This window comes from Taudactylus pleione, unplaced genomic scaffold, assembly GCF_031769625.1.
Source record: "Taudactylus pleione unplaced genomic scaffold, aTauple2 ptg001495l, whole genome shotgun sequence".
NCBI classification, from domain to species: domain Eukaryota; kingdom Metazoa; phylum Chordata; class Amphibia; order Anura; family Myobatrachidae; genus Taudactylus; species Taudactylus pleione.
Window position 1 is genome coordinate 677,135 of NW_028285893.1, and position 26,712 is coordinate 703,846.

The 26,712-nt window shown below is 27.5% G+C and overlaps 1 protein-coding gene across 1 annotated transcript in view; it reads right to left on the reverse strand.

The window, feature by feature from the left end:
• The window catches only part of LOC148442480 (E3 ubiquitin-protein ligase TRIM7-like), a 129,480-nt gene extending 103,449 nt beyond the window's left edge, over positions 1-26,031 (reverse strand). The window contains exons 1-2 of the mRNA XM_088463900.1: positions 25,183-26,031; positions 24,832-25,011 (exon numbers count right to left, since the gene is read on the reverse strand). Of these exons, the coding sequence (XP_088320026.1) occupies positions 24,832-25,011; positions 25,183-26,031 (1,029 nt within the window). The remainder of the gene's footprint in view (positions 1-24,831; positions 25,012-25,182) is intronic.
• Positions 26,032-26,712: the final 681 nt, after the last annotated feature.

Consider the following 26,712-nt stretch of genomic DNA (forward strand, 5'->3'; position numbering starts at 1 on the left):
TACATGTTACTAAGAAAAGCAGAATATACATGTTACTAAGAATAGCAGAATATACATGTTACTAAGAATAGCAGAATATACAATGTTACTGAGAATAGCAGAATATACGTGTTACTAAGAATAGCAGAATATACATGTTACTGAGAATAGCAGAATATACATGTTACTAAGAATAGCAGAATATACAATGTTACTGAGAATAGCAGAATATATGTGTTACTAAGAATAGTAGAATATACAATGTTACTAAGAAAAGCAGAATATACATGTTACTAAGAATAGCAGAATATACATGTTACTAAGAATAGCAGAATATACAATGTTACTGAGAATAGTAGAATATACCTGTTACTAAGAATAGCAGAATATACAATGTTACTAAGAATAGCAGAATATACAATGTTGCTAAGAATAGCAGAATATACATGTTACTAAGAATAGCAGAATATACAATGTTACTAAGAATAGCAGAATATACAATGTTACTAAGAATAGCAGAATATACAATGTTGCTAAGAATAGCAGAATATACATGTTACTAAGAATAGCAGAATATACAATGTTACTAAGAATAGCAGAATATACATGTTACTACGAATAGCAGAATATACATGTTACTAAGAATAGCAGAATATACAATGTTACTAAGAAAAGCAGAATATACATGTTACTAAGAATAGCAGAATATACATGTTACTAAGAATAGCAGAATATACATGTTACTAAGAATAGCAGAATATACATGTTACTAAGAATAGCAGAATATATAATGTTACTAAGAAAAGCTGAATATACAATGTTACTAAGAATAGCAGAATATACATGTTACTAAGAATAGCAGAATATACATGTTACTAAGAATAGCAGAATATACATGTTACTAAGAATAGCAGAATATACAATGTTACTAAGAATAGCAGAATATACATGTTACTAAGAATAGCAGAATATACATGTTACTAAGAATAGCAGAATATACATGTTACTAAGAGTAGCAGAATATACAATGTTACTAAGAATAACAGAATATACAATGTTACTAAGAATAACAGAATATACAATGTTAATAAGAATAGCAGAATATACAATGTTACTAAGAATAGCAGAATATGCAATGTTACTAAGAATAGCAGAATATGCATGTTACTAAGAATAGCAGAATATACATGTTACTAAGAGTAGCAGAATATACAATGTTACTAAGAATAACAGAATATACAATGTTACTAAGAATAACAGAATATACAATGTTACTAAGAATAGCAGAATATACATGTATCCAAGAATAGCAGAATATAGAATGTTACTAAGAATAGCAGAATATACAATGTTACTAAGAATAGCAGAATATGCATGTTACTAAGAATAGCAGAATATATAATGTTACTAAGAAAAGCAGAATATACAATGTTACTAAGAATAGCAGAATATACAATGTTACTAAGAATAGCAGAATATACATGTTACTAAGAATAGCAGAATATGAAATGTTACTAAGAATAGCAGAATATACATGTTACTAAGAATAGCAGAATATACATGTTACTAAGAGTAGCAGAATATACAATGTTACTAAGAATAACAGAATATACAATGTTACTAAGAATAACAGAATATACAATGTTACTAAGAATAACAGAATATACAATGTTACTAAGAATAACAGAATATACATGTTACTAAGAATAGCAGAATATACAATGTTACTAAGAATAGCAGAATATATAATGTTACTAAGAAAAGCAGAATATACAACGTTACTAAGAATAGCAGAATATACATGTTACTAAGAATAGCAGAATATACAATGTTACTAAGAATAGCAGAATATGAAATGTTACTAAGAATAGCAGAATTTATAATGTTACTAAGAAAAGCAGAATATACAATGTTACTAAGAATAGCAGAATATACAATGTTACTAAGAATAGCAGAATATACAATGTTACTAAGAATAGCAGAATATACATGTTACTAAGAATAGCAGAATATACATGTTACTAAGAATAGCAGAATATGAAATGTTACTAAGAATAGCAGAATATACGTATTACTAAGAATAGCAGAATATACGTGTTACTAAGAATAGCAGAATATATAATGTTACTAAGAATAGCAGAATATACATGTTACTAAGAATAGCAGAATATACAATGTTACTAAGAATAGCAGAATATGAAATGTTACTAAGAATAGCAGAATATACATGTTACTAAGAATAGCAGAATATACGTGTTACTAAGAATAGCAGAATATATAATGTTACTAAGAATATCAGAATATACATGTTACTAAGAATTGCAGAATATACAATGTTACTAAGAATAGCAGAATATACAATGTTACTGAGAATAGCAGAATATACATGTTACTAAGAATAGCAGAATATACATGTTACTAAGAATAGCAGAATATACAATGTTACTAAGAATAGCAGAATATATAATGTTACTAAGAATAACAGAATATACATGTTACTAAGAATAGCAGAATATATAATGTTACTAAGAATAGCAGAATATACATGTTACTAAGAATAGCAGAATATACAATGTTACTGAGAATAGCAGAATATACGTGTTACTAAGAATAGCAGAATATACATGTTACTGAGAATAGCAGAATATACATGTTACTGAGAATAGCAGAATATACAATGTTACTGAGAAAAGCAGAATATACGTGTTACTAAGAATAGTAGAATATACAATGTTACTAAGAATATCAGAATATATAATGTTACTGAGCATAGCAGAATATACAATGTTACATAGCATAGCAGAATATACATGTTACTAAGAATAGCAGAATATACAATTTTACTAAGAATAGCAGAATATACAATGTTACTAAGAATAGCAGAATATATAATGTTACTAAGAATAGCAGAATATACATGTTACTAAGAATAGCAGAATATACGTGTTACTGAGAATAGCAGAATATACGTGTTACTAAGAATAGCAGAAAATACAATGTTACTAAGAATAGCAGAATATACATGTTACTAAGAATAGCAGAATATACAATGTTACTGAGAATAGCAGAATATACGTGTTACTAAGAATAGTAGAATATACAATGTTACTAAGAATATCAGAATATATAATGTTACTAAGAATAGCAGAATATACATGTTACTGAGCATAGCAGAATATACATGTTACTAAGAATAGCAGAATATACAATGTTACTAAGAATAGCAGAATATACAATGTTACTGAGAATAGCAGAATATACGTGTTACTAAGAATAGTAGAATATACAATGTTACTAAGAATAGCAGAATATACAATGTTACTGAGAATAGCAGAATATACATGTTACTAAGAAAAGCAGAATATACATGTTACTAAGAATAGCAGAATATACATGTTACTAAGAATAGCAGAATATACATGTTACTAAGAATAGCAGAATATACAATGTTACTAAGAATAGCAGAATATACATGTTACTAAGAATAGCAGAATATACATGTTACTAAGAATAGCAGAATATACAATGTTACTAAGAATAGCAGAATATACAATGTTACTAAGAATAGCAGAATATACAATGTTACTAAGAATAGCAGAATATACAATGTTACTAAGAATAGCAGAATATACATGTTACTAAGAATAGCAGAATATACATGTTACTAAGAATAGCAGAATATACAATGTTACTAAGAATAGCAGAATATACAATGTTACTAAGAATAACAGAATATACAATGTTACTAAGAATAACAGAATATACAATGTTACTAAGAATAGCAGAATATACAATGTTAGTAAGAATAGCAGAATATACAATGTTACTAAGAATAGCAGAATATACATGTTACTAAGAATAGCAGAATATACAATGTTACTAAGAATAGCAGAATATACATGTTACTAAGAATAGCAGAATATACAATGTTACTAAGAATAGCAGAATATACAATGTTACTAAGAATAGAAGAATATACAATGTTACTATGAATAGCAGAATATACATGTTACTAAGAATAGCAGAATATACATGTTACTAAGAATAGCAGAATATACAATGTTACTAAGAATAACAGAATATACATGTTACTAAGAATAACAGAATATACAATGTTACTAAGAATAGCAGAATATACATGTTACTAAGAATAGCAGAATATACATGTTACTAAGAATAGCAGAATATACATGTTACTAAGAATAGCAGAATATACAATGTTAGTAAGAATAGCAGAATATACAATGTTACTAAGAATAGCAGAATATACATGTTACTAAGAATAGCAGAATATACAATGTTACTAAGAATAGCAGAATATACATGTTACTAAGAATAGCAGAATATACAATGTTACTAAGAATAGCAGAATATACAATGTTACTAAGAATAGAAGAATATACAATGTTACTAAGAATAGCAGAATATACAATGTTACTAAGAATAGCAGAATATACAATGTTGCTAAGAATAGCAGAATATACATGTTACTAAGAATAGCAGAATATACAATGTTACTAAGAATAGCAGAATATACATGTTACTAAGAATAGAAGAATATACATGTTACTAAGAATAGAAGAATATACAATGTTACTAAGAATAACAGAATATACAATGTTACTAAGAATAGCAGAATATACAATGTTACTAAGAATAGCAGAATATACATATTACTAAGAATAGCAGAATATACAATGTTACTAAGAATAACAGAATATACATGTTACTAAGAATAGCAGAATATACATGTTACTAAGAATAGCAGAATATACATGTTACTAAGAATAGCAGAATATACATGTTACTAAGAGTAGCAGAATATACAATGTTACTAAGAATAACAGAATATACAATGTTACTAAGAATAACAGAATATACAATGTTACTAAGAATAGCAGAATATAAAATGTTACTAAGAATAGCAGAATATGCAATGTTACTAAGAATAGCAGAATATGCATGTTACTAAGAATAGCAGAATATACATGTTACTAAGAGTAGCAGAATATACAATGTTACTAAGAATAACAGAATATACAATGTTACTAAGAATAACAGAATATACAATGTTACTAAGAATAGCAGAATATACATGTTACTAAGAATAGCAGAATATACAATGTTACTAAGAATAGCAGAATATACAATGTTACTAAGAATAGCAGAATATGCATGTTACTAAGAATAGCAGAATATATAATGTTACTAAGAAAAGCAGAATATACAATGTTACTAAGAATAGCAGAATATACAATGTTACTAAGAATAGCAGAATATACATGTTACTAAGAATAGCAGAATATGAAATGTTACTAAGAATAGCAGAATATACATGTTACTAAGAATAGCAGAATATACATGTTACTAAGAGCAGCAGAATATTCAATGTTACTAAGAATAACAGAATATACAATGTTACTAAGAATAACAGAATATACAATGTTACTAAGAATAACAGAATATACATGTTACTAAGAATAGCAGAATATACAATGTTACTAAGAATAGCAGAATATATAATGTTACTAAGAAAAGCAGAATATACAACATTACTAAGAATAGCAGAATATACATGTTACTAAGAATAGCAGAATATACAATGTTACTAAGAAAAGCAGAATATACAATGTTACTAAGAATAGCAGAATATACAATGTTACTAAGAATAGCAGAATATACAATGTTACTAAGAATAGCAGAATATACATGTTACTAAGAATAGCAGAATATACATGTTACTAAGAATAGCAGAATATACATGTTACTAAGAATAGCAGAATATGAAATGTTACTAAGAATAGCAGAATATACGTATTACTAAGAATAGCAGAATATACGTGTTACTAAGAATAGCAGAATATATAATGTTACTAAGAATAGCAGAATATACATGTTACTAAGAATAGCAGAATATACAATGTTACTAAGAATAGCAGAATATGAAATGTTACTAAGAATAGCAGAATATACATGTTACTAAGAATAGCAGAATATACGTGTTACTAAGAATAGCAGAATATATAATGTTACTAAGAATAGCAGAATATACATGTTACTAAGAATAGCAGAATATACAATGTTACTAAGAATAGCAGAATATACAATGTTACTGAGAATAGCAGAATATATATGTTACTAAGAATAGCAGAATATACATGTTACTAAGAATAGCAGAATATACAATGTTACTAAGAATAGCAGAATATATAATGTTACTAAGAATAACAGAATATACATGTTACTAAGAATAGCAGAATATATAATGTTACTAAGAATAGCAGAATATACATGTTACTAAGAATAGCAGAATATACAATGTTACTGAGAATAGCAGAATATACGTGTTACTAAGAATAGCAGAATATACATGTTACTGAGAATAGCAGAATATACATGTTACTAAGAATAGCAGAATATACAATGTTACTGAGAATAGCAGAATATACGTGTTACTAAGAATAGTAGAATATACAATGTTACTAAGAATATCAGAATATATAATGTTACTGAGCATAGCAGAATATACAATGTTACTGAGCATAGCAGAATATACATGTTACTATGAATAGCAGAATATACAATTTTACTAAGAATAGCAGAATACACAATGTTACTAAGAATAGCAGAATATATAATGTTACTAAGAATAGCAGAATATACAATGTTACAAAGAATAGCAGAATATACATGTTACTAAGAATAGCAGAATATACAATGTTACTGAGAATAGCAGAATATACGTGTTACTAAGAATAGTAGAATATACAATGTTACTAAGAATATCAGAATATATAATGTTACTAAGAATAGCAGAATATACATGTTACTGAGCATAGCACAATATACATGTTACTAAGAATAGCAGAATATACAATGTTACTAAGAATAGCAGAATATACAATGTTACTGAGAATAGCAGAATATACGTGTTACTAAGAATAGTAGAATATACAATGTTACTAAGAATAGCAGAATATACAATGTTACTGAGAATAGCAGAATATACATGTTACTAAGAAAAGCAGAATATACATGTTACTAAGAATAGCAGAATATACATGTTACTAAGAATAGCAGAATATACATGTTACTAAGAATAGCAGAATATACAATGTTACTAAGAATAGCAGAATATACATGTTACTAAGAATAGCAGAATATACATGTTACTAAGAATAGCAGAATATACATGTTACTAAGAATAGCAGAATATACAATGTTACTAAGAATAGCAGAATATACAATGTTACTAAGAATAGCAGAATATACAATGTTACTAAGAATAGCAGAATATACAATGTTACTAAGAATAGCAGAATATACATGTTACTAAGAATAGCAGAATATACATGTTACTAAGAATAGCAGAATATACATGTTACTAAGAATAGCAGAATATACAATGTTACTAAGAATAGCAGAATATACAATGTTACTAAGAATAACAGAATATACAATGTTACTAAGAATAACAGAATATACAATGTTACTAAGAATAGCAGAATATACAATGTTAGTAAGAATAGCAGAATATACAATGTTACTAAGAATAGCAGAATATACATGTTACTAAGAATAGCAGAATATACAATGTTACTAAGAATAGCAGAATATACATGTTACTAAGAATAGCAGAATATACAATGTTACTAAGAATAGCAGAATATACAATGTTACTAAGAATAGAAGAATATACATGTTACTAAGAATAGCAGAATATACAATGTTACTGAGAATAGCAGAATATACATGTTACTAAGAAAAGCAGAATATACATGTTACTAAGAATAGCAGAATATACATGTTACTAAGAATAGCAGAATATACAATGTTACTGAGAATAGCAGAATATACGTGTTACTAAGAATAGCAGAATATACATGTTACTGAGAATAGCAGAATATACATGTTACTAAGAATAGCAGAATATACAATGTTACTGAGAATAGCAGAATATATGTGTTACTAAGAATAGTAGAATATACAATGTTACTAAGAAAAGCAGAATATACATGTTACTAAGAATAGCAGAATATACATGTTACTAAGAATAGCAGAATATACAATGTTACTGAGAATAGTAGAATATACCTGTTACTAAGAATAGCAGAATATACAATGTTACTAAGAATAGCAGAATATACAATGTTACTAAGAATAGCAGAATATACAATGTTGCTAAGAATAGCAGAATATACATGTTACTAAGAATAGCAGAATATACAATGTTACTAAGAATAGCAGAATATACAATGTTACTAAGAATAGCAGAATATACAATGTTGCTAAGAATAGCAGAATATACATGTTACTAAGAATAGCAGAATATACAATGTTACTAAGAATAGCAGAATATACATGTTACTACGAATAGCAGAATATACATGTTACTAAGAATAGCAGAATATACAATGTTACTAAGAAAAGCAGAATATACATGTTACTAAGAATAGCAGAATATACATGTTACTAAGAATAGCAGAATATACATGTTACTAAGAATAGCAGAATATACATGTTACTAAGAATAGCAGAATATATAATGTTACTAAGAAAAGCAGAATATACAATGTTACTAAGAATAGCAGAATATACATGTTACTAAGAATAGCAGAATATACATGTTACTAAGAATAGCAGAATATACATGTTACTAAGAATAGCAAAATATACAATGTTACTAAGAATAGCAGAATATACATGTTACTAAGAATAGCAGAATATACATGTTACTAAGAATAGCAGAATATACATGTTACTAAGAGTAGCAGAATATACAATGTTACTAAGAATAACAGAATATACAATGTTACTAAGAATAACAGAATATACAATGTTACTAAGAATAGCAGAATATACAATGTTACTAAGAATAGCAGAATATGCAATGTTACTAAGAATAGCAGAATATGCATGTTACTAAGAATAGCAGAATATACATGTTACTAAGAGTAGCAGAATATACAATGTTACTAAGAATAACAGAATATACAATGTTACTAAGAATAACAGAATATACAATGTTACTAAGAATAGCAGAATATACATGTTACTAAGAATAGCAGAATATACAGAGTTACTAAGAATAGCAGAATATACAATGTTACTAAGAATAGCAGAATATGCATGTTACTAAGAATAGCAGAATATATAATGTTACTAAGAAAAGCAGAATATACAATGTTACTAAGAATAGCAGAATATACAATGTTACTAAGAATAGCAGAATATACATGTTACTAAGAATAGCAGAATATGAAATGTTACTAAGAATAGCAGAATATACATGTTACTAAGAATAGCAGAATATACATGTTACTAAGAGTAGCAGAATATACAATGTTACTAAGAATAACAGAATATACAATGTTACTAAGAATAACAGAATATACAATGTTACTAAGAATAACAGAATATACAATGTTACTAAGAATAACAGAATATACATGTTACTAAGAATAGCAGAATATACAATGTTACTAAGAATAGCAGAATATATAATGTTACTAAGAAAAGCAGAATATACAACGTTACTAAGAATAGCAGAATATACATGTTACTAAGAATAGCAGAATATACAATGTTACTAAGAATAGCAGAATATGAAATGTTACTAAGAATAGCAGAATTTATAATGTTACTAAGAAAAGCAGAATATACAATGTTACTAAGAATAGCAGAATATACAATGTTACTAAGAATAGCAGAATATACAATGTTACTAAGAATAGCAGAATATACATGGTACTAAGAATAGCAGAATATACATGTTACTAAGAATAGCAGAATATGAAATGTTACTAAGAATAGCAGAATATACGTATTACTAAGAATAGCAGAATATACGTGTTACTAAGAATAGCAGAATATATAATGTTACTAAGAATAGCAGAATATACATGTTACTAAGAATAGCAGAATATACAATGTTACTAAGAATAGCAGAATATGAAATGTTACTAAGAATAGCAGAATATACATGTTACTAAGAATAGCAGAATATACGTGTTACTAAGAATAGCAGAATATATAATGTTACTAAGAATAGCAGAATATACATGTTACTAAGAATTGCAGAATATACAATGTTACTAAGAATAGCAGAATATACAATGTTACTGAGAATAGCAGAATATACATGTTACTAAGAATAGCAGAATATACATGTTACTAAGAATAGCAGAATATACAATGTTACTAAGAATAGCAGAATATATAATGTTACTAAGAATAACAGAATATACATGTTACTAAGAATAGCAGAATATATAATGTTACTAAGAATAGCAGAATATACATGTTACTAAGAATAGCAGAATATACAATGTTACTGAGAATAGCAGAATATACGTGTTACTAAGAATAGCAGAATATACATGTTACTGAGAATAGCAGAATATACATGTTACTGAGAATAGCAGAATATACAATGTTACTGAGAATAGCAGAATATACGTGTTACTAAGAATAGTAGAATATACAATGTTACTAAGAATATCAGAATATATAATGTTACTGAGCATAGCAGAATATACAATGTTACTGAGCATAGCAGAATATACATGTAACTAAGAATAGCAGAATATACAATTTTACTAAGAATAGCAGAATATACAATGTTACTAAGAATAGCAGAATATATAATGTTACTAAGAATAGCAGAATATACATGTTACTAAGAATAGCAGAATATACGTGTTACTGAGAATAGCAGAATATACGTGTTACTAAGAATAGCAGAAAATACAATGTTACTAAGAATAGCAGAATATACATGTTACTAAGAATAGCAGAATATACAATGTTACTGAGAATAGCAGAATATACGTGTTACTAAGAATAGTAGAATATACAATGTTACTAAGAATATCAGAATATATAATGTTACTAAGAATAGCAGAATATACATGTTACTGAGCATAGCAGAATATACATGTTACTAAGAATAGCAGAATATACAATGTTACTAAGAATAGCAGAATATACAATGTTACTGAGAATTGCAGAATATACGTGTTACTAAGAATAGTAGAATATACAATGTTACTAAGAATAGCAGAATATACAATGTTACTGAGAATAGCAGAATATACATGTTACTAAGAAAAGCAGAATATACATGTTACTAAGAATAGCAGAATATACATGTTACTAAGAATAGCAGAATATACATGTTACTAAGAATAGCAGAATATACAATGTTACTAAGAATAGCAGAATATACATGTTACTAAGAATAGCAGAATATACATGTTACTAAGAATAGCAGAATATACAATGTTACTAAGAATAGCAGAATATACAATGTTACTAAGAATAGCAGAATATACAATGTTACTAAGAATAGCAGAATATACAATGTTACTAAGAATAGCAGAATATACATGTTACTAAGAATAGCAGAATATACATGTTACTAAGAATAGCAGAATATACAATGTTACTAAGAATAGCAGAATATACAATGTTACTAAGAATAACAGAATATACAATGTTACTAAGAATAACAGAATATACAATGTTACTAAGAATAGCAGAATATACAATGTTAGTAAGAATAGCAGAATATACAATGTTACTAAGAATAGCAGAATATACATGTTACTAAGAATAGCAGAATATACAATGTTACTAAGAATAGCAGAATATACATGTTACTAAGAATAGCAGAATATACAATGTTACTAAGAATAGCAGAATATACAATGTTACTAAGAATAGAAGAATATACAATGTTACTATGAATAGCAGAATATACATGTTACTAAGAATAGCAGAATATACATGTTACTAAGAATAGCAGAATATACAATGTTACTAAGAATAACAGAATATACATGTTACTAAGAATAACAGAATATACAATGTTACTAAGAATAGCAGAATATACATGTTACTAAGAATAGCAGAATATACATGTTACTAAGAATAGCAGAATATACATGTTACTAAGAATAGCAGAATATACAATGTTAGTAAGAATAGCAGAATATACAATGTTACTAAGAATAGCAGAATATACATGTTACTAAGAATAGCAGAATATACAATGTTACTAAGAATAGCAGAATATACATGTTACTAAGAATAGCAGAATATACAATGTTACTAAGAATAGCAGAATATACAATGTTACTAAGAATAGAAGAATATACAATGTTACTAAGAATAGCAGAATATACAATGTTACTAAGAATAGCAGAATATACAATGTTGCTAAGAATAGCAGAATATACATGTTACTAAGAATAGCAGAATATACAATGTTACTAAGAATAGCAGAATATACATGTTACTAAGAATAGAAGAATATACATGTTACTAAGAATAGAAGAATATACAATGTTACTAAGAATAACAGAATATACAATGTTACTAAGAATAGCAGAATATACAATGTTACTAAGAATAGCAGAATATATATATTACTAAGAATAGCAGAATATACAATGTTACTAAGAATAACAGAATATACATGTTACTAAGAATAGCAGAATATACATGTTACTAAGAATAGAAGAATATACAATGTTGCTAAGAATAGCAGAATATACATGTTACTAAGAATAGCAGAATATACATGTTACTAAGAATAGCAGAATATACATATTACTAAGAATAGCAGAATATACATGTTACTAAGAATAGCAGAATATACAATGTTACTAAGAATAGCAGAATATACAATGTTACTAAGAATAGCAGAATATACAATGTTGCTAAGAATAGCAGAATATACATGTTACTAAGAATAGCAGAATATACATGTTACTAAGAATAGCAGAATATACAATGTTACTAAGAATAGCAGAATATACAATGTTACTAAGAATAGCAGAATATACAATGTTACTAAGAATAGCAGAATATACATGTTACTAAGAATAGCAGAATATACATGTTACTAAGAATAGCAGAATATATATGTTACTAAGAATAGCAGAATATACAATGTTACTAAGAATAGCAGAATATACAATGTTACTAAGAATAGCAGAATATACAATGTTACTAAGAATAGCAGAATATACATGTTACTAAGAATAGCAGAATATACATGTTACTAAGAATAGCAGAATATACAATGTTACTAAGAATAGCAGAATATACAATGTTACTAAGAATAACAGAATATACAATGTTACTAAGAATAACAGAATATACAATGTTACTAAGAATAGCAGAATATACAATGTTAGTAAGAATAGCAGAATATACAATGTTACTAAGAATAGCAGAATATACATGTTACTAAGAATAGCAGAATATACAATTTTACTAAGAATAGCAGAATATACATGTTACTAAGAATAGCAGAATATACAATGTTACTAAGAATAGCAGAATATACAAAGTTGCTAAGAATAGAAGAATATACAATGTTACTAAGAATAGCAGAATATACAATGTTACTGAGAATAGCAGAATATACATGTTACTAAGAAAAGCAGAATATACATGTTACTAAGAATAGCAGAATATACATGTTACTAAGAATAGCAGAATATACAATGTTACTGAGAATAGCAGAATATACGTGTTACTAAGAATAGCAGAATATACATGTTACTGAGAATAGCAGAATATACATGTTACTAAGAATAGCAGAATATACAATGTTGCTAAGAATAGCAGAATATACATGTTACTAAGAATAGCAGAATATACAATGTTACTAAGAATAGCAGAATATACAATGTTACTAAGAATAGCAGAATATACAATGTTGCTAAGAATAGCAGAATATACATGTTACTAAGAATAGCAGAATATACAATGTTACTAAGAATAGCAGAATATACATGTTACTAAGAATAGCAGAATATACATGTTACTAAGAATAGCAGAATATACAATGTTACTAAGAAAAGCAGAATATACATGTTACTAAGAATAACAGAATATATAATGTTACTAAGAAAAGCAGAATATACAATGTTACTAAGAATAACAGAATATATAATGTTACTAAGAATAGCAGAATATACAATGTTACTAAGAATAACAGAATATATAATGTTACTAAGAATAGCAGAATATATAATGTTACTAAGAATAGCAGAATATATAATGTTACTAAGAATAACAGAATATACATATTACTAAGAATAGCAGAATATACAATGTTACTAAGAATAGCAGAATATACATGTTACTAAGAATAGAAGAATATACAATGTTACTAAGAATAACAGAATATATAATGTTACTAAGAATAACAGAATATACATGTTACTAAGAATAGCAGAATATACAATGTTACTAAGAATAGCAGAATATACAATGTTACTAAGAATAACAGAATATATAATGTTACTAAGAATAGCAGAATATATAATGTTACTAAGAATAGCAGAATATACATGTTACTAAGAATAGCAGAATATATAATGTTACTAAGAATAGCAGAATATACAATGTTACTAAGAATAGCAGAATATACAATGTTACTAAGAATAGCAGAATATACATGTTACTAAGAATAGCAGAATATACATGTTACTAAGAATAGCAGAATATACATGTTACTAAGAATAGCAGAATATACAATGTTACTAAGAAAAGCAGAATATACATGTTACTAAGAATAGCAGAATATACATGTTACTAAGAATAGCAGAATATACATGTTACTAAGAATAGCAGAATATACATGTTACTAAGAATAGCAGAATATATAATGTTACTAAGAAAAGCAGAATATACAATGTTACTAAGAATAGCAGAATATACATGTTACTAAGAATAGCAGAATATACATGTTATTAAGAATAGCAGAATATACATGTTACTAAGAATAGCAGAATATACAATGTTACTAAGAATAGCAGAATATACATGTTACTAAGAATAGCAGAATATACATGTTACTAAGAATAGCAGAATATACATGTTACTAAGAGTAGCAGAATATACAATGTTACTAAGAATAACAGAATATACAATGTTACTAAGAATAACAGAATATACAATGTTACTAAGAATAGCAGAATATACAATGTTACTAAGAATAGCAGAATATGCAATGTTACTAAGAATAGCAGAATATGCATGTTACTAAGAATAGCAGAATATACATGTTAATAAGAGTAGCAGAATATACAATGTTACTAAGAATAACAGAATATCCAATGTTACTAAGAATAACAGAATATACAATGTTACTAAGAATAGCAGAATATACATGTTACTAAGAATAGCAGAATATACAATGTTACTAAGAATAGCAGAATATACAATGTTACTAAGAATAGCAGAATATGCATGTTACTAAGAATAGCAGAATATATAATGTTACTAAGAAAAGCAGAATATACAATGTTACTAAGAATAGCAGAATATACAATGTTACTAAGAATAGCAGAATATACATGTTACTAAGAATAGCAGAATATGAAATGTTACTAAGAATAGCAGAATATACATGTTACTAAGAATAGCAGAATATACATGTTACTAAGAGTAGCAGAATATTCAATGTTACTAAGAATAACAGAATATACAATGTTACTAAGAATAACAGAATATACAATGTTACTAAGAATAACAGAATATACATGTTACTAAGAATAGCAGAATATACAATGTTACTAAGAATAGCAGAATATATAATGTTACTAAGAAAAGCAGAATATACAACATTACTAAGAATAGCAGAATATACATGTTACTAAGAATAGCAGAATATACAATGTTACTAAGAATAGCAGAATATGAAATGTTACTAAGAATAGCAGAATATATAATGTTACTAAGAAAAGCATAATATACAATGTTACTAAGAATAGCAGAATATACAATGTTACTAAGAATAGCAGAATATACAATGTTACTAAGAATAGCAGAATATACATGTTACTAAGAATAGCAGAATATACATGTTACTAAGAATAGCAGAATATGAAATGTTACTAAGAATAGCAGAATATACGTATTACTAAGAATAGCAGAATATACGTGTTACTAAGAATAGCAGAATATATAATGTTACTAAGAATAGCAGAATATACATGTTACTAAGAATAGCAGAATATACAATGTTACTAAGAATAGCAGAATATGAAATGTTACTAAGAATAGCAGAATATACATGTTACTAAGAATAGCAGAATATACGTGTTACTAAGAATAGCAGAATATATAATGTTACTAAGAATAGCAGAATATACATGTTACTAAGAATAGCAGAATATACAATGTTACTAAGAATAGCAGAATATACAATGTTACTGAGAATAGCAGAATATATATGTTACTAAGAATAGCAGAATATACATGTTACTAAGAATAGCAGAATATACAATGATAATAAGAATAGCAGAATATATAATGTTACTAAGAATAACAGAATATACATGTTACTAAGAATAGCAGAATATATAATGTTACTAAGAATAGCAGAATATACATGTTACTAAGAATAGCAGAATATACAATGTTACTGAGAATAGCAGAATATACGTGTTACTAAGAATAGCAGAATATACATGTTACTGAGAATAGCAGAATATACATGTTACTAAGAATAGCAGAATATACAATGTTACTGAGAATAGCAGAATATACGTGTAACTAAGCATAGTAGAATATACAATGTTACTAAGAATATCAGAATATATAATGTTACTGAGCATAGCAGAATATACAATGTTACTGAGCATAGCAGAATATACATGTTACTATGAATAGCAGAATATACAATTTTACTAAGAATAGCAGAATACACAATGTTACTAAGAATAGCAGAATATATAATGTTACTAAGAATAGCAGAATATACAATGTTACTAAGAATAGCAGAATATACATGTTACTAAGAATAGCAGAATATGCAATGTTACTGAGAATAGCAGAATATACGTGTTACTAAGAATAGTAGAATATACAATGTTACTAAGAATATCAGAATATATAATGTTACTAAGAATAGCAGAATATACATGTTACTGAGCATAGCAGAATATACATGTTACTAAGAATAGCAGAATATACAATGTTACTAAGAATAGCAGAATATACAATGTTACTGAGAATAGCAGAATATACGTGGTCCTAAGAATAGTAGAATATACAATGTTACTAAGAATAGCAGAATATACAATGTTACTGAGAATAGCAGAATATACATGTTACTAAGAAAAGCAGAATATACATGTTACTAAGAATAGCAGAATATACATGTTACTAAGAATAGCAGAATATACATGTTACTAAGAATAGCAGAATATACAATGTTACTAAGAATAGCAGAATATACATGTTACTAAGAATAGCAGAATATACAATGTTACTAAGAATAGCAGAATATACAATGTTACTAAGAATAACAGAATATACAATGTTACTAAGAATAACAGAATATACAATGTTACTAAGAATAGCAGAATATACAATGTTAGTAAGAATAGCAGAATATACAATGTTACTAAGAATAGCAGAATATACATGTTACTAAGAATAGCAGAATATACAATTTTACTAAGAATAGCAGAATATACATGTTACTAAGAATAGCAGAATATACAATGTTACTAAGAATAGCAGAATATACAATGTTGCTAAGAATAGAAGAATATACAATGTTACTAAGAATAGCAGAATATACAATGTTACTGAGAATAGCAGAATATACATGTTACTAAGAAAAGCAGAATATACATGTTACTAAGAATAGCAGAATATACATGTTACTAAGAATAGCAGAATATACAATGTTACTGAGAATAGCAGAATATACGTGTTACTAAGAATAGCAGAATATACATGTTACTGAGAATAGCAGAATATACATGTTACTAAGAATAGCAGAATATACAATGTTGCTAAGAATAGCAGAATATACATGTTACTAAGAATAGCAGAATATACAATGTTACTAAGAATAGCAGAATATACAATGTTACTAAGAATAGCAGAATATACAATGTTGCTAAGAATAGCAGAATATACATGTTACTAAGAATAGCAGAATATACAATGTTACTAAGAATAGCAGAATATACATGTTACTAAGAATAGCAGAATATACATGTTACTAAGAATAGCAGAATATACAATGTTACTAAGAAAAGCAGAATATACATGTTACTAAGAATAACAGAATATATAATGTTACTAAGAAAAGCAGAATATACAATGTTACTAAGAATAACAGAATATATAATGTTACTAAGAATAGCAGAATATACAATGTTACTAAGAATAACAGAATATATAATGTTACTAAGAATAGCAGAATATATAATGTTACTAAGAATAGCAGAATATATAATGTTACTAAGAATAACAGAATATACATATTACTAAGAATAGCAGAATATACAATGTTACTAAGAATAGCAGAATATACATGTTACTAAGAATAGAAGAATATACAATGTTACTAAGAATAACAGAATATATAATGTTACTAAGAATAACAGAATATACATGTTACTAAGAATAGCAGAATATACAATGTTACTAAGAATAGCAGAATATACAATGTTACTAAGAATAACAGAATATATAATGTTACTAAGAATAGCAGAATATATAATGTTACTAAGAATAGCAGAATATACATGTTACTAAGAATAGCAGAATATATAATGTTACTAAGAATAGCAGAATATACAATGTTACTAAGAATAGCAGAATATACAATGTTACTAAGAATAGCAGAATATACATGTTACTAAGAATAGCAGAATATACATGTTACTAAGAATAGCAGAATATACATGTTACTAAGAATAGCAGAATATACAATGTTACTAAGAAAAGCAGAATATACATGTTACTAAGAATAGCAGAATATACATGTTACTAAGAATAGCAGAATATACATGTTACTAAGAATAGCAGAATATACATGTTACTAAGAATAGCAGAATATATAATGTTACTAAGAAAAGCAGAATATACAATGTTACTAAGAATAGCAGAATATACATGTTACTAAGAATAGCAGAATATACATGTTATTAAGAATAGCAGAATATACATGTTACTAAGAATAGCAGAATATACAATGTTACTAAGAATAGCAGAATATACATGTTACTAAGAATAGCAGAATATACATGTTACTAAGAATAGCAGAATATACATGTTACTAAGAGTAGCAGAATATACAATGTTACTAAGAATAACAGAATATACAATGTTACTAAGAATAACAGAATATACAATGTTACTAAGAATAGCAGAATATACAATGTTACTAAGAATAGCAGAATATGCAATGTTACTAAGAATAGCAGAATATGCATGTTACTAAGAATAGCAGAATATACATGTTAATAAGAGTAGCAGAATATACAATGTTACTAAGAATAACAGAATATCCAATGTTACTAAGAATAACAGAATATACAATGTTACTAAGAATAGCAGAATATACATGTTACTAAGAATAGCAGAATATACAATGTTACTAAGAATAGCAGAATATACAATGTTACTAAGAATAGCAGAATATGCATGTTACTAAGAATAGCAGAATATATAATGTTACTAAGAAAAGCAGAATATACAATGTTACTAAGAATAGCAGAATATACAATGTTACTAAGAATAGCAGAATATACATGTTACTAAGAATAGCAGAATATGAAATGTTACTAAGAATAGCAGAATATACATGTTACTAAGAATAGCAGAATATACATGTTACTAAGAGTAGCAGAATATTCAATGTTACTAAGAATAACAGAATATACAATGTTACTAAGAATAACAGAATATACAATGTTACTAAGAATAACAGAATATATATGTTACTAAGAATAGCAGAATATACAATGTTACTAAGAATAGCAGAATATATAATGTTACTAAGAAAAGCAGAATATACAACATTACTAAGAATAGCAGAATATACATGTTACTAAGAATAGCAGAATATACAATGTTACTAAGAATAGCAGAATATGAAATGTTACTAAGAATAGCAGAATATATAATGTTACTAAGAAAAGCAGAATATACAATGTTACTAAGAATAGCAGAATATACAATGTTACTAAGAATAGCAGAATATACAATGTTACTAAGAATAGCAGAATATACATGTTACTAAGAATAGCAGAATATACATGTTACTAAGAATAGCAGAATATGAAATGTTACTAAGAATAGCAGAATATACGTATTACTAAGAATAGCAGAATATACGTGTTACTAAGAATAGCAGAATATATAATGTTACTAAGAATAGCAGAATATACATGTTACTAAGAATAGCAGAATATACAATGTTACTAAGAATAGCAGAATATGAAATGTTACTAAGAATAGCAGAATATACATGTTACTAAGAATAGCAGAATATACGTGTTACTAAGAATAGCAGAATATATAATGTTACTAAGAATAGCAGAATATACATGTTACTAAGAATAGCAGAATATACAATGTTACTAAGAATAGCAGAATATACAATGTTACTGAGAATAGCAGAATATATATGTTACTAAGAATAGCAGAATATACATGTTACTAAGAATAGCAGAATATACAATGATAATAAGAATAGCAGAATATATAATGTTACTAAGAATAACAGAATATACATGTTACTAAGAATAGCAGAATATATAATGTTACTAAGAATAGCAGAATATACATGTTACTAAGAATAGCAGAATATACAATGTTACTGAGAATAGCAGAATATACGTGTTACTAAGAATAGCAGAATATACATGTTACTGAGAATAGCAGAATATACATGTTACTAAGAATAGCAGAATATACAATGTTACTGAGAATAGCAGAATATACGTGTAACTAAGCATAGTAGAATATACAATGTTACTAAGAATATCAGAATATATAATGTTACTGAGCATAGCAGAATATACAATGTTACTGAGCATAGCAGAATATACATGTTACTATGAATAGCAGAATATACAATTTTACTAAGAATAGCAGAATACACAATGTTACTAAGAATAGCAGAATATATAATGTTACTAAGAATAGCAGAATATACAATGTTACTAAGAATAGCAGAATATACATGTTACTAAGAATAGCAGAATATGCAATGTTACTGAGAATAGCAGAATATACGTGTTACTAAGAATAGTAGAATATACAATGTTACTAAGAATATCAGAATATATAATGTTACTAAGAATAGCAGAATATACATGTTACTGAGCATAGCAGAATATACATGTTACTAAGAATAGCAGAATATACAATGTTACTAAGAATAGCAGAATATACAATGTTACTGAGAATAGCAGAATATACGTGGTCCTAAGAATAGTAGAATATACAATGTTACTAAGAATAGCAGAATATACAATGTTACTGAGAATAGCAGAATATACATGTTACTAAGAAAAGCAGAATATACATGTTACTAAGAATAGCAGAATATACATGTTACTAAGAATAGCAGAATATACATGTTACTAAGAATAGCAGAATATACAATGTTACTAAGAATAGCAGAATATACATGTTACTAAGAATAGCAGAATATACATGTTACTAAGAATAGCAGAATATACATGTTACTAAGAATAGCAGAATATACAATGTTACTAAGAATAGCAGAATATACAATGTTACTAAGAATAGCAGAATATACAATGTTACTAAGAATAGCAGAATATACAATGTTACTAAGAATAGCAGAATATACATGTTACTAAGAATAGCAGAATATACATGTTACTAAGAATAGCAGAATATACATGTTACTAAGAATAGCAGAATATACAATGTTACTAAGAATAGCAGAATATACAATGTTACTAAGAATAACAGAATATACAATGTTACTAAGAATAACAGAATATACAATGTTACTAAGAATAGCAGAATATACAATGTTAGTAAGAATAGCAGAATATACAATGTTACTAAGAATAGCAGAATATACAATGTTAGTAAGAATAGCAGAATATACAATGTTACTAAGAATAGCAGAATATACATGTTACTAAGAATAGCAGAATATACAATGTTACTAAGAATAGCAGAATATACAATGTTACTAAGAATAGAAGAATATACATGTTACTAAGAATAGTAGAATATACAATGTTACTGAGAATAGCAGAATATACGTGTTACTAAGAATAGTAGAATATACAATGTTACTAAGAATATCAGAATATATAATGTTACTGAGCATAGCAGAATATACAATGTTACTGAGCATAGCAGAATATACATGTTACTAAGAATAGCAGAATATACAATTTTACTAAGAATAGCAGAATATACAATGTTACTAAGAATAGCAGAATATATAATGTTACTAAGAATAGCAGAATATACATGTTACTAAGAATAGCAGAATATACGTGTTACTGAGAATAGCAGAATATACGTGTTACTAAGAATAGCAGAATATACAATGTTACTAAGAATAGCAGAATATACATGTTACTAAGAATAGCAGAATATACAATGTTACTGAGAATAGCAGAATATACGTGTTACTAAGAATAGTAGAATATACAATGTTACTAAGAATATCAGAATATATAATGTTACTAAGAATAGCAGAATATACATGTTACTGAGCATAGCAGAATATACATGTTACTAAGAATAGCAGAATATACAATGTTACTAAGAATAGCAGAATATACAATGTTACTGAGAATAGCAGAATATACGTGTTACTAAGAATAGTAGAATATACAATGTTACTAAGAATAGCAGAATATACAATGTTACTGAGAATAGCAGAATATACATGTTACTAAGAAAAGCAGAATATACATGTTACTAAGAATAGCAGAATATACATGTTACTAAGAATAGCAGAATATACATGTTACTAAGAATAGCAGAATATACAATGTTACTACGAATAGCAGAATATACATGTTACTAAGAATAGCAGAATATACATGTTACTAAGAATAGCAGAATATACAATGTTACTAAGAATAGCAGAATATACAATGTTACTAAGAATAGCAGAATATACAATGTTACTAAGAATAGCAGAATATACAATGTTACTAAGAATAGCAGAATATACATGTTACTAAGAATAGCAGAATATACATGTTACTAAGAATAGCAGAATATACAATGTTACTAAGAATAGCAGAATATACAATGTTACTAAGAATAACAGAATATACAATGTTACTAAGAATAACAGAATATACAATGTTACTAAGAATAGCAGAATATACAATGTTAGTAAGAATAGCAGAATATACAATGTTACTAAGAATAGCAGAATATACATGTTACTAAGAATAGCAGAATATACAATGTTACTAAGAATAGCAGAATATACATGTTACTAAGAATAGCAGAATATACAATGTTACTAAGAATAGCAGAATATACAATGTTACTAAGAATAGAAGAATATACAATGTTACTATGAATAGCAGAATATACATGTTACTAAGAATAGCAGAATATACATGTTACTAAGAATAGCAGAATATACAATGTTACTAAGAATAACAGAATATACATGTTACTAAGAATAACAGAATATACAATGTTACTAAGAATAGCAGAATATACATGTTACTAAGAATAGCAGAATATACATGTTACTAAGAATAGCAGAATATACATGTTACTAAGAATAGCAGAATATACAATGTTAGTAAGAATAGCAGAATATACAATGTTACTAAGAATAGCAGAATATACATGTTACTAAGAATAGCAGAATATACAATGTTACTAAGAATAGCAGAATATACATGTTACTAAGAATAGCAGAATATACAATGTTGCTAAGAATAGCAGAATATACATTTTACTAAGAATAGCAGAATATACAATGTTACTAAGAATAGCAGAATATACATGTTACTAAGAATAGAAGAATATACATGTTACTAAGAATAGAAGAATATACAATGTTACTAAGAATAACAGAATATACAATGTTACTAAGAATAGCAAAATATACAATGTTACTAAGAATAGCAGAATATACATATTACTAAGAATAGCAGAATATACAATGTTACTAAGAATAACAGAATATACATGTTACTAAGAATAGCAGAATATACATGTTACTAAGAATAGAAGAATATACAATGTTGCTAAGAATAGCAGAATATACATGTTACTAAGAATAGCAGAATATACATGTTACTAAGAATAGCAGAATATACATATTACTAAGAATAGCAGAATATACATGTTACTAAGAATAGCAGAATATACAATGTTACTAAGAATAGCAGAATATACAATGTTACTAAGAATAGCAGAATATACAATGTTGCTAAGAATAGCAGAATATACATGTTACTAAGAATAGCAGAATATACATGTTACTAAGAATAGCAGAATATACAATGTTACTAAGAATAGCAGAATATACAATGTTACTAAGAATAGCAGAATATACATGTTACTAAGAATAGCAGAATATACAATGTTACTAAGAATAGCAGAATATACATGTTACTGGCTGCACTAGATACATAGTTACAGGACTGTTATATATATATGATGAGTTCTGTCACTTGTCTCTGGTCAGGTTTCTTGTGATCATTTCTCCCAACTCTTGACTCAATCACATATCTTTAAATGCCCGTCCCAAACATATAATGCAGCATGAAGGGGCTCAGTGAAGGTGGCAGTGAAAGTGTGTAAGTGTCTGATGGGGTCACACAGAGAATAAAAGGACAGCTGTCCTGCCTCATAATCCAGACATATCCTCACTCTTCCACAGGGGCTATTGTCCAGTAACCAGATCTCTGTACTCTTATGCATCACTATATACTGGTCATTTTTCCTATACAAACACCAGGACTTTTTATTATGTCCAAAGTTTAAACACTTTCCGATCCTGCCTTTGCTGGAATAACTCATCCCTACACCCCATTTCCGTGATCTACTTACCCTCACTTCCCAGTAATGTCGCCCTGAGAATCCCATTGTACTTAACACCTGACTAGTCGGAAATCTTGCTGGTGTTTCTGGACGGTGCTGGTTTTGTGACCTAGATGCAGTTTTCAGGTCTCCTGATATATGTATATTGTTAGAGGCTGTGTTAACATCCAGTAATATGTCAGTAGCATCCTGCACATAGATTCCCATATTTAAACCTGTTATTATAGCAGATAATCTGTGTAATTTCCCTGATATGTGACCCACATCCAAATCTCCTACAACATGTACCTGTGTATATGGTCTTTTTCTATTTTGAGTATCACACAAGTCACCTATGTCGGGTTCCTGTAAGACAGTCACTGGATCAGACATGTTACACAGCTTCTCAATGTGATGACTCTTCCTGGACAACTCATCCTTCTTTATTTCCAGCTGCTGGATCTCATCAGAGACTGGGAGTAAATTCTTCTGTTCCTGCTTGGAGATCTCTATCAGAGCTTTCTTCTCCAGGTCTTCCAGCTGTTTTTTTATGTCTGTAACCAGGCCAGTGACTCTCCATTTTGCATTGGCTGCAGTTTCCTTTTCTTTGTTTTCTTGTAAATGCAGACTCTGCACATTTTCCTCTGTCTTCACTTTTTTTATGTTCAGTATTTGCAGAGAATCTCCCATTTCCTTCTTCTTCATCTCAAAAGCCTCATCCAGCGTCTTAACCTGGTGTCCTCTGTGTTCTCCAACTAAGGTGCAGGACACACAGATACAGGCAGCATCCTTAATGCAGTAATATTTGAAGATCTCCTTGTGGACGGAGCATTTCATGTTCCCCAGGGTAGTAGTGGTGTCAGATAAGACATGATCTGCTGACTTGCTGTGTACTGTCACATGTCTATCACACAGATGAGCCTCACAATACTGACAGGATTTAGCAGCAGGTACAGGAGAGTCTAAACACTGAGTACAAAGGATCTCAGTCTCCTTCTGATTTGGCAGAGTAGAGATGGAACTCCCTATTGTGTTACTCAGTGCAGGATGTACCTTTATCTCTGCTTTGCATTGAGGACAGGTATAAACTCCAGATGCCTTCTGTGTTATCAACACATGACCAATACAGCCACTGCAGAATCTGTGCTGACATTTCAGTGTTATAGGATCTGTATAATTTCTCTGGCAGATGGTACAGACCAGCTCTTGTCTCAGATCAGCAGACGCCATCGCTGGCAGCAGGAGAGAGAAATGAAAGTGACAGTCTCTGACACTCAGATACCTATGTGTGTGTTGCACAATTTCCCCACAGGGCGAGGCTGAGCTGTCACTTAGAATATGTCAGTAGGCTCAGTTATAATAAGGGACACACCCAATACATAGAGGGACATCATACAGATAATGGTACAGATTTCAGAAATCAAAAACTTTTAATAAGTTGAGAATTATTAATTACATGAACACACATGTATAAAGAAAATGTTATTATATAAAAATCAACCATCAAAATTAGCACTCAGCTAATTATCACTTAATAATAATAATCAAGACCACCTACGTGCATATACACCTTTACTCCACTCTAGAAATTCAAGAAGTTGGGATTACTCCCAAAATTCAACAAATAAAAAAGTCCCAGAGATGTTCAGTCCACCTATAGATATATACAATTTTTACTAGGAACTTTATAAAGAAACTTGCGAGTATCAAACAAAGTCTATTCCGTTGTAGAGCAATGTATAAACACCTACATCCAAATGGAACAAATAGGAGCTTGTAGTTATAGAAAAGGTTTTCAGTCCCGTTTTAAGGATAGCTGTCCAGCAGCAATTAGGAGTATAAATGTCCCAGTGCAAATACCCAGCTTTCTCCTGACAAATGTAAAACAGATGAACAGCGCTGACCACAGAG